The sequence below is a fragment of the Phaseolus vulgaris genome, chromosome 6 (genome assembly GCF_051622355.1).
Source record: "Phaseolus vulgaris cultivar YP4 chromosome 6, ASM5162235v1, whole genome shotgun sequence".
In the NCBI taxonomy this organism is placed as follows: Eukaryota; Viridiplantae; Streptophyta; class Magnoliopsida; order Fabales; family Fabaceae; genus Phaseolus; species Phaseolus vulgaris.
In genome coordinates this window covers 4,294,086-4,305,469 of record NC_143503.1, presented here as the reverse complement: position 1 = coordinate 4,305,469, position 11,384 = coordinate 4,294,086, and the positions used below count along the sequence as shown (strand labels likewise).

General features: G+C 34.7%; 1 protein-coding gene across 1 annotated transcript; it reads left to right on the top strand.

The window, feature by feature from the left end:
* The first annotated feature begins 5,249 nt into the window (after positions 1 to 5,249).
* LOC137830944 (zinc transporter 8) lies at positions 5,250 to 7,857 on the top strand. Its single transcript, XM_068638375.2, has 3 exons — positions 5,250 to 6,169; positions 6,502 to 6,651; positions 7,375 to 7,857. The coding sequence occupies exons 1-3, from the start codon at positions 5,567 to 5,569 to the stop codon at positions 7,678 to 7,680; spliced, it is 1,059 nt and encodes a 352-aa protein (XP_068494476.2). The 5' UTR covers positions 5,250 to 5,566; the 3' UTR covers positions 7,681 to 7,857.
* The last annotated feature ends 3,527 nt before the right edge of the window (positions 7,858 to 11,384 follow it).

Here is an 11,384-nt window from a genome sequence, read left to right as displayed (position 1 = left end):
CGCTACTCACCACATCACCAATTCTTCTTCTGTTTATTCCGATAAACAACACTATGCAGGTTCTGAAACGGTTAAGATGGGTAATGGAAAAGGTTTGTGCATCTCCCATATTGGTTCTGCTTCTCTATCCTTTGCTACTCACAGTACATCCCTTCGTTTAAACGATCTTTTGCTCGTGCCTGATATCACCAAAAACCTTCTAAGTGTCTCAAAATTCTCTCGTGATAACAATGTTTTCTTTATATTTTACCCTCACTCGTGTTATGTTGTGCATCAGGATACGAAGCAAGTCCTTCTTCAAGGAACTCTTAAAGATGGGTTGTACACTTTTCCTGGCTTAAAGGCTTCATCACACTACTCTGCTAATTCTCTTTCTTTTACTGGAAACAGTGCCACTATCAACCTTTGGCATCAACGTTTTGGTCATTGCCATTTAAAATCCTTAAAGAAAATTCTTTCGTCTTGTAATATCTCTGTAAAACCTGATCTTCATTTTTGTGTTGCATGTGCGCGTGCTAAGTGTCATCAGTTTCCTTATCCCACCTCTTTAAATGTCTATACTGCTCCCTTACAACTTGTGTATACTGATATTTGGGGACCAGCTTCTGTGCTTGCTTCTAATGGAGCAAGATATTATGTGTCTTTTCTTGATGCCTTTACCAAATTTACATGGATTTATGTTCTGCATACCAAGTCTCAGGTTTCGCATGCTTTCAAAAAGTTTAAAGTTCTGGTTGAAAACCAAACTGGCCATAAAATTTGTAATTTGCAAACTGATAATGCACGTGAAGTTCTTGCCTTAACTCCTTTTCTTCAACAGCATGGTATACATCACTGTCTAACATGCCCTTACACGCACCAACAAAATGGTTATGTGGAAAGAAAGCACCGCCATATTGTGGACATGGGTTTAGCGTTGCTTGCCCATGCTAACCTTCCCCTAAAATTTTGGGTTGAGGCTTTTATTTCTTCTGTTCATATCATTAATGTTTTTCCCTCTCCTATTACACAAGGTGACACGCCTCATCATAAACTTTTTCACACCACTCCTAATTACGCTCATTTTAAGGTTTTTGGTTGCGCTTGTTACCCTAACCTTCGCCCCTATAACACATGTAAATTTGCTTTTCGTTCTCAGTGTTGTTTGTTTCTTGGTTATAGTCTTCACCGTGCTAGTTATATTTGCCTAACTGCAGATGGCAAAACTATTATCTCTCGCAATGTTATTTTTAACGAAACTCACTTCCCCTATAATGCACAAACGCTTCCTTTTGCTGTTTCATCAGGTGATATCTTGCCTACTGTTTCTTCCACTCCCTCTCTCACCGTTGTGCCGTTTCATCCTCCTCCTACCTCACCTCCTGCTGCACCTCCTGATGTTCCTCTTGCTGGTCCTCCCACTGTTCATTCTGCTGCCCCTGCACTGCTCCCTGTCTCCACTACGACCAACGTCCATCCGATGGTTACTCGAGCAAAGGTTGGCACTCACAAACCAAAGGTGTATCTCTCCTCTCTTCCTGATATTCCTTATATTCCATCTTCTGTTAAAATTGCTCTTGCTTCCCCGCTTTGGTCTATTGCTATGCAAGAAGAATACAATGCTTTGCTCTTTAACAATACTTGGACCTTAACTACTCTCCCTCCCAATGCATCGCTAGTTGGGTGCAAGTGGGTTTTTAAAACTAAGCTAAATGCAGACGGCTCGTTTCATCGATGTAAAGCTCGTCTCGTGGCCAAAGGTTTTCATCAAACACACGGTCTTGACTATGCTGAGACCTTTAGCCCTGTGGTTCGTCACACTACCATACGTCTTGTGCTCACCCATGCTGTTACTTCAGGTTGGCCTGTTCGTCAAGTTGATGTTAACAATGCCTTTCTGAACGGTGATCTAAGTGAATGCGTTTACATGCAACAACCCCCTGGTTTCGTTTATGCAAATCCACATCTCGTATGTCGGCTTCACAAAGCCATCTACGGGCTGAAACAAGCCCCTCGCTCTTGGTTTCTCAAGCTAAGTCATACATTACATACCCTTGGCTTCACACCTACAAAGAGTGATACCTCCTTGTTTGTTCGTTTTACTTCTTCACACACTCTTCTTGTCCTTGTTTATGTAGATGATATTCTGATCACTAGGTCCTCTCTCTCTGCCATCACTACGCTCATTTCCAGTCTCAATCTGCTTTGCCTTAAAAGACCTTGGTAATCTACACCATTTTCTGGGTATCCAAGTTATACGTACCTCCACAGGTGACATGCATCTGTCTCAGTCACAGTACATTCGTGAGCTTCTTCATAAAACCACCATGGTCTCCTCCAATCCGCAACCCACACCAATGATCTCCACTGTGCGTCTTCAACAAAACTCGTCTATGGCCTTTCATGATCCCACTCTCTATCGGTCGGTCGTTGGCACTCTCCAGTATCTTCTTGTCACTCGTCCTGAACTCTCCTACTCGGTCAACAAGGTTGCTCAGTTCATGCATGCTCCCCAAAATCATCACTGGAAAGCTGTTAAGCGTATCCTACGTTATCTTGCTGGCACTATTCACCATGGTCTTCTTCTTCACCGTACCTCCACCTCGAATGTCCTAGCCTTTGCTGACGCAGACTGGGCTGCCGACCTTGATGATCGCAAGTCCACCACAGGGTTCTGTGTTTATCTTGGTTCCAACCTGATCGCATGGTCCACACATAAGCAAAAATGCGTTTCCCGGAGCAGCACTGAAGCTGAATATCGTGCCATCGCTGCTGTCCTGGCTGAACTCCTCTGACTCCGGTCGCTCCTTCACGAACATCACATTCCCACGTCCATCCCTAGAATCTATTTGGACAATCTGGGTGTTGTTCTTCTAAGTGTTAATCCTGTAATGCACTCTAAGTCTAAACACTTTGGGTTAGACCTTCACTTTGTTAGGGACAATGTCCAAACTAAGCAGGTTCAGCTTTTTCACATCCCAGCCCGCTATCAAGTTGCTGATCTGCTCACCAAGCCTGTGTCTGGAGCCAGCTTTCTTCGGGTTCGAAATAAACTCAAGATTTTCCCTGCTTCAACCATGAGCTTACGGGGGGATGTTAAGTGTATAACAGAATGACCTTTATGTAACTGCATGGCCTTTATGTAACTGCATGGGTATTCCTATATATACCCTTACACATTATGTAATATGTAGCTTTTTCTTATACATAATGAGATATAAGTCTTTTCTCTCTCTTGTGCTCACTTGACCTAATAGGGACCAATGTTTCTCTTATGCTGGTTTCATGTCTCTAGCTAAATGGACTTACGAAGATTGTGTATGTTTTAGTTTAGGTTAGACGGAAGGTTACACAATTTTTATAGATAATCAATTTAAGTTGTTCATATATTCTTATTTTTCTCAACTTACCAAATCATGTTCAGCTTTCTGTGCATGATTTGAACATATAAATTACACTTACAGCTGACATTCTGTGCTCTTTCTCATAAACCTTTTTTTACCTGGTATATGGTCAAAATGTTTATTACTGCATACAGATTTAGGAGTATTTTAGGATTCGAATTTTGAAGTAGAACTAGATGTGTTCATGGTTTCAATTAGTTTCTGCATGTGACAGTTTTCAATTATGAGAAAGATTTAATAAAGGTTCCCAACCAACCTGGTAATAACTTTTTCAAAAACTCAGATCTCAGCTCATTCAATTCTACTAAGCAACAAGTAAATATAATGCTCACTGTTAATGTTAATTATGTCTTCTGGTTTTGGTTGGGTCAGTCAGAAATTACTGTAATTTGATTTCATTAAATTCTTAGTTATTCTTTATCTTCTTCTTAAAGCAACAAGATCGGTGCTACACATGACTTTTTATAAAAGAAATTAGTAAGTTTCTCTAAACATTTATAAAAATGATAAGCTAATTAGTTTGTTATAAACTAATTTTAGAAGTTTTTTCATTTTTTTAATTTATATATAAATTAATTTTAACTTATATAAAACTTTGTTTTTTTTTACTTTTATCTCTTAAAACTTTTATTTCTTCATATTTACTCTTTGAAAGAATTTATATGACTTTTGTAAATAAGTTATGTAAAACTTTAAAGAAGTCAGAGATATATACTTTTATAGTATATATAGAATGAAAACTTACTATAGACTATTTTTAATATGTAAAGAAAAAAGTTGTAATGTGTAGAAGTTAGCTATTTTGAATTATTTTATAATATTACGTATTTTTGAAAAAGTTATAATACTTTTTAAAAGTATTATAAATCAGTTTTTTGTACTAAATAAATTTTTTGAAGGGGATTGACTTGGATGATTTTGAATTAATTGCATGTTGGAGTTGGCTATTATTGCTGTGGACATTGGAGTTACATACCCATCACATATTTTACATTAGAAACTTTAAGTGAACTGTTTTTTTGAAGACTTCTAAAAATATTCTTTTTTCATAAATTAAAATTAAATTATATATAAATTATTTTATAAATTTATTCAAAATTTATTTTTAATTTGTATATAAAAAAAATTATGTTGGCAATTTCGACGAACCTATATCCATGATAATTATATGTGAGATATCTACTAATAGAAGTATATAATTTGTTTATAGTTTTTAGCTATAACAAAATTACTGATGGATTTTGTATGATTAAATATTCATAAAAAAAAGGTATAATACAGATAGAATTTGGCATTTATTTGGAAAGGAATGTTTCCATCTTTTGATAATAAAATTATATTCTTTATGAGTGTTCTGCATTTACGTATATTTTGTATGCATCTTTAAAATATACTTTGTTCTAATTAAGTTGTACTACACAGCTAAAAAAAATTAGAAACATACACAAAAAATTATGTACAAAGTGTCTATATCAATTCTTCTCATGATTAATCTATGTTAATTTCTATCACATTAATCTTCCTTAGAAAATCTAATTGTTGGCATATAAAATCAACTATTTAAATTCAATGAAAGAAATTCAAATTGCAATTAATTAATTTATGATAAAAATACATTGTGATTACAGATTTATTTGTTAATTATTAGACATGCATTTATGATAGAAGATAAAAATAGATTGGGCTTCATATTTTCTACATATTTAATATATGATCTTGACGTAACATTTTGCCTCTTTTTGCAAAGGTCATAATACATTTCGGAGATTTCAGAATAAAACCGTTGACTTGACTTTACTTTTTTATTCTTCTCTTTCACACCTTTCAATAGTTTCCACACAATGGCCACACTTCTCTTCTTTTCTCACTCTACTCTTCACATTTAAAATCGTCAAACCTTCTTTTCATTGGTTGTTAGACACTCATGTCGACATTTTCATAACATTCATTGTGTATATTATTTTATTTTTCTTTCTATTCAAAATTTATTCTTCTAATGCAAATTATATATTAATTAAAATTAATTAAGATAATCAATTATCTTATTATATTAGGTACTGTTTTAAACTGAAGACACAGTTTTCTATTTATATCATTCTCTATCACTTTTCTTCACTTCATTCTATTTTTCTCTCCTACTTTTCTCTTCTTTTTACTTTTCTCTTTATTTTTTTTAAAGATTTATGGCTAGATTCAAATTGTTGTTTTCTTCTTTTATTTTGATTTTTCTAGTTGTACTTCCGATCTTAGTTAGAGCGGAATGCACGTGTGATGCAGAAGATGAAGATCGTGATAAAGGAAAAGCTATGAGGTACAAAATAACTGCTCTGGTTTCAATTCTGATTGCGAGTGCAATTGGAGTGTGTATTCCTCTACTGGGCAAAGTGATACCTGCCTTGAGTCCGGAGAAGGATATTTTCTTCATCATAAAGGCTTTCGCTGCGGGTGTGATTCTAGCCACTGGCTTCATCCACGTGCTTCCGGATGCTTTTGAGAATCTGACCTCACCTTGCTTGAAGGAGCATCCATGGGGGGATTTTCCCTTCACTGGGTTTGTTGCAATGTGCACTGCCATGGGAACTCTCATGGTGGATACTTATGCCACTGCTTATTTTCAGAAACACCATTCCAAGGAAATACATAGTGAGAATGGGGATGTGGAGAAAGAGGCAGGACACGAAGGGCACGTGCATCTTCACACGCATGCAACGCATGGCCATGCTCATGGCCCTGTTCACTCCGATGATCACTCCTCCCAGCTTCTTCGCCATCGAGTCATATCACAGGTATTCATCACTTCTTGATCTCAACAATCTGAGGTGTCAATTGATAGATACCTAATCTTAAATTTTTTTAATGGGTTTTGTTTAATTTAAGTCTGGAGGTTAAAAATAATTTATGAACATATTTTTCCTTGATCCACTGGTATGACTTTATTGAAAGGAGTCACTGTTATCATTTATTTGTATGTTTCTTTCTTTCTTTGATTTGACTTCTGGTATGTTTATATATGAACTTTTAAATCTTCAACCTTTAATGGAATTGCAAAATAAGTAAATGGGGTTTTGTGGGTTTGGTTGATAATGGTTTGAGATTGATGGTTTTGAATTTGTTGCAGGTGTTGGAGTTGGGAATTATTGTTCACTCTGTTATCATTGGGATTTCATTGGGAGCTTCAGAGAGTCCCAACACAATAAGACCACTGGTAGCTGCGTTGACTTTTCATCAATTCTTTGAAGGCATGGGACTTGGAAGCTGTATATCTCAGGTACTGTATCCATTCATGAACTTTCTTGATTGATTGAATCTGAAAAATGTAAGAATCTTAAATGCCTTTTGTGAAAAGATTTGTATGTATGTTGTTGCGTTGGTACGGAACAAATAACTAAGATTGGTTAGAATTATTTAAACTTGTTCTATTTCTTTTATCTAATATAGTTATACCTACTGAGTACTATAGGTGTGGGACCATAGGAAGAATCTGACTTTTCACCATGTAAATGTTCAAATTAATATAACCTCTACATCAAAAATTGAGTAACTTTTCTCTTTTCTTAATTTGATTTTACTATGAAGCGCGAGGAAGATATTTCCTATAGATCAAAAGAATGGTTTAGATGTATGACTTTGATGAACTATTATTAGCCACCACATATTCTTTTGTGTGATGTTAATCATTACACATGGCACAACTAGTGGTTTGTTAGTTTGTCTCCATACATTTCTGAGAAAAAGTTTAGATAGACTACCTTTGTACCTATAAAATATTTTTAAAAAAATATGCTAGATTATGTTTTATATTTTAATTAGTAAAATTGAAGAAAAAGTAGGTGAATAATCATGATTATGGTAAAAAAAAATATAGTTAATCTACTGAGTTGTCCTGTATCTGCAACTTTGTGTATATGTTTGAGAATTCCATGCTTCAACTTGAGTGAAAAAAAAAGGATAAATGGTGAATACAAATGACATTTGAAGTTAATTGTTGCAGGCAAATTTCAAGAGAGGATCTGTTATAGTAATGGGATTGTTCTTTGCCTTGACAACTCCAGTGGGGATTGGAATTGGCATAGGAATAACAAATGTTTATGATGAGAACAGTCCAACTGCACTTATTGTGGAAGGAGTATTCAATGCAGCTTCAGCTGGGATCTTAATTTACATGGCACTTGTTGATCTTCTTGCCACTGATTTCATGAGTCCAAGGATGCAACAAAGTGGTAGACTCCGTTTAGGGGCCAATATTTTTCTTCTTCTTGGAGCTGGTTTGATGTCTCTCGTAGCTAAATGGGCATAAGAAGTATTTAGTTCTGAAGAAAATCCTATGTTGGATTTACACAATTTTTATTTTCTCCACAATACATGTATTCTCTTTTAAATAGATTTCACTACCTCCAAAATCATGTATTTGGCTTTCAATTGAGTGTTTTGTACAAGAAATTATAACATATCAACTTCATTAGCATTTTGTGCACTTCATGTACTTTTGTTTATATTGTATATGTCCAAAAGTTGAGTTCAGCATATAGCAACTAAGATAATTGGCTCTAAAATCATGAGTCACATGGTATTGGTTAGATTGGCTTATGTGAAAAAGATAAGGATAGTTCATTAGACTATCTAAACACATGTTCTTATATAGGTCTTATTCTTGAATGGGATTTCGTTTTTCTTTTATTTAAGTTTTGTATATAAAAATTGTCTTATCACAAACGATACAATAAATAACAAACTCTATATAAAACTAGTTAAATAAATTGTACTTTTGTATTTTTTTTACATCATCTTTATTTTTTTGGAACCCAACAATTGGAGTCGTATGTGGAAATAAAAAAAGATAGTTAAGAAGTTAAAAATAATTACCAATAAGTTTGAGTTTGAGATTGAGAAATTTTGAGGGGAGAACAACTTTGAATTTGGAGACTGAAGATGGAAGTCATCTTGATTCAACAAGGTTGTGTTGATGTTTCGAAGGGAAAGACGAACTTGCAGCGTCTATGTTTTAGAAGGAGAAGATTGACATGATCAATAGAGCCAAGAACACCATAATTTTGTGTCTTGGTGATAAAGCAACAATTGTATTCATTCAAGATGACCAAATTAGGAATGATGGTGGAGTAGCTAAAAGTCTTTAATAAAACTTTGGATGACTTGGAGAATATTGAGGTGAAGTTGAAGGGTGAGGACAATGCTTTAGTTCTTCTTAATGCCTTGCCTAAGATGTTTGAACATTTTAAAGATCCTTTGTTTTTTTGGAAATAAGAAGACGATTACTCTACAGGAGGTGCAAACCTAAATAAAGACGAAGGAGTTTCAGAAGTTTCAAGAGTCAAAGAGGGAGGATAATAAGTTGAGTTTGAATGTGTCTAAGTTGAAAGGGAGGAAATAAAATGAGGTTAAGGGGCGGAAGACAAAGCAATATTCGTTAAATGATCTAGCAAACGTTGAGTGCTTCAACTTTCATAAGAAAGGTCACTTCAAGATGAGTTGTCGACAAAAGAAAAGAAATGGAAAAGGCAAGAAAACTCATTTTAAGAAGGAATTTGTGCTAATGTTGTTGTAGTGTCTGATACATACAAGTTTTCTTAGGTGTTGGTGGCATCTACATCTGACAAACAAAGAAGTTGGATCATGGACTCAAGGTGCACATATCACATGTGTCTAGTGAAGGAATTCTTTGAGACCCTATAACTAAAAGAAGGTGGAGTGGTCCTTCTTTGAAACAATAAAGCATGTAAGGTGTAAAACATAAGGTCTATTAGATTAAAGATGTTTGATGATCGGGAGCTATTCTTGCAAGAAGTGAGGCATGTTCTAGAGCTGAAGGTGTTGGATCTGACACAAAAAGGAGTTGGATCATGGTCTCAAAGGGCACATATCACATGCGGTTCAAAACCTAGAAGCTTTCAGGAGGCTACTGAAGGTGCAAAAGTTCAGCAGTGGTAGGTTGTCATGGAGGAGGAGATTGAGTCTCTGAGAAAAAGCCACATGTGGATGCTTGTTGATGTACCAAGAATCTAGAAGGTGGTAGGAAATAATTGGGTGTTCAAGAAGAAAGAGAAAATACTAGGTGTGGAGGGACAGAGGTTGATGGAGGACCATCCAAGCCACCATATACAAGATTGGTGGCAAAATGTTTTGCACAGGTAAATTGAGTAGAATATAATGAGATATTCCCAATTTTGGTAAAACATTGTTCTATAGGAATTTTAATGTCTGTTGTTAACCAATTCAATCTAGTGCTAGAATAGTTAGACGTGAAGAAAACTTTTTTGCATAGTATTTTGGAGGAGATTGTCTACATGCAAAAACGTGAAGGGTTTGTTGAAGAGGGAGGAAAAGTTTGTCTCTATTGAGAAAATCATTATATTGCTTGAAACAAAATTCAAAGCAGTGGTATAAGAGATTTGACAATTTTTTTAAGGAAGATGAAGTTTCAGAGCTGTAGTTATGATAACTTAGTCTATGGTGTTCTTGTTTTTATATGCAGAAGATCTCCTTATAGTTAGCCATTGTAAAGACGAATTGGAAGAGTTTAAAAAAAAATAAGTTCAAAGTTTGAGAAGAAGGATCTTGGTCCTACGAGGTGTATACAAAGGATGGACATACAACAGGACCAGATGCCTATCTTAGCAAGGGTACTTGCAAAAGGTGGTTGAAATGTTTTCAATGTAAAAATCTAAACCTGTGGGAACACCTTTGCAACATTATAAAAAGCTCTAAATTTCTCAAGCTCTAAGTATTGACAAGGAAAGGAGGAAGATTAAGACTAGTCCATATGAGTTTGGATAGGCTAGGATTAAGAAAATAGTCTCGAAAGAAAATCCAGTAGATGTGTTTACAAAGTCCTTATTAAAATCAAGGTTTAGACGATATCTAGAGATGGTTAATTTTTCGTTTGAGGGGAAAATAATTAAAGTTGAAGCTCTTCCATAATTTGGAGCCAATGTGGAGACTTTTGATAATTGACTTTAAAATCATGAACACGACAAACGAGCTATTGTTGAGTGGAGTCAGATTTTGTAATAAAATTTTCTTAGAGAGAATATTAATTATAAAATAATTTCCTCAATAATATATGTCAACATTTTACATATTTATAATTGTTCATAGTTTATTATAAAACCATATAAGTTTTGTACAATAACAAGAGTTCTACATTAGAATAAAGAACTATATATATAATTATTCTAAATTTTTCACGAGTCCTCTTTTTAGAGGAGATCTCCGAAATCTTCCTGAATTACTCTACTGAGAAGGTTTTCTTGAGTTCAATAGTGTCAAAGTTCAAGAGGAGGGGGGGGATTGAGTTTTTAAAAATTTCAAACAGATTCAGTTTTATCACAGGACAGAGAAAAAGAATCGATTTATTTTGACATGAACAGATTTATTTTTTTGCTTACATTAACAAAGCAGTAATTCAGTTATGTGGTTTTCTGATATTAAATGAATTGATTAGCAAGCTATGTTCACATTAATTCGAGCAGAAGAAAATCAAAGAGTTGAATTAGTATACAGTCATTGAATATAAAATCAACCACTTGAATGAATCTTGTCAATTGATTGACTTGATTTTCACAAGACAATGTACTTCAATTATTTCCAATAGTACACTTAGATTTCCACAAGTTATTTAGATTGGTTTTCCAGAAATCAAGAACAGTATGAACAAACCCAAAAAGAACAGATTTATTTTCTGTCAGATTAACAAACGAATCAGTAAAAGAGTGCAGACATGAAGAGAGATTGAACACCACGAGATTATACTGGTTCACTCAAATGAGCTACATCCAGTCTCACATTTTCCAAGGTGAAATCCACTAAAACAAAGTACAAAACAATTACACAACCAATGTTCTTGAATCCTATAAGAACAAGGTACACCTAGTCGAAAAACTCTATTTCAGCACACACAACTCTTCAAGAAACTCTATCAAGAAGAGTCTTACAACCACACTTTACAAAGAAATGAATTATGAAATGAATACACCTGGAAAGAGA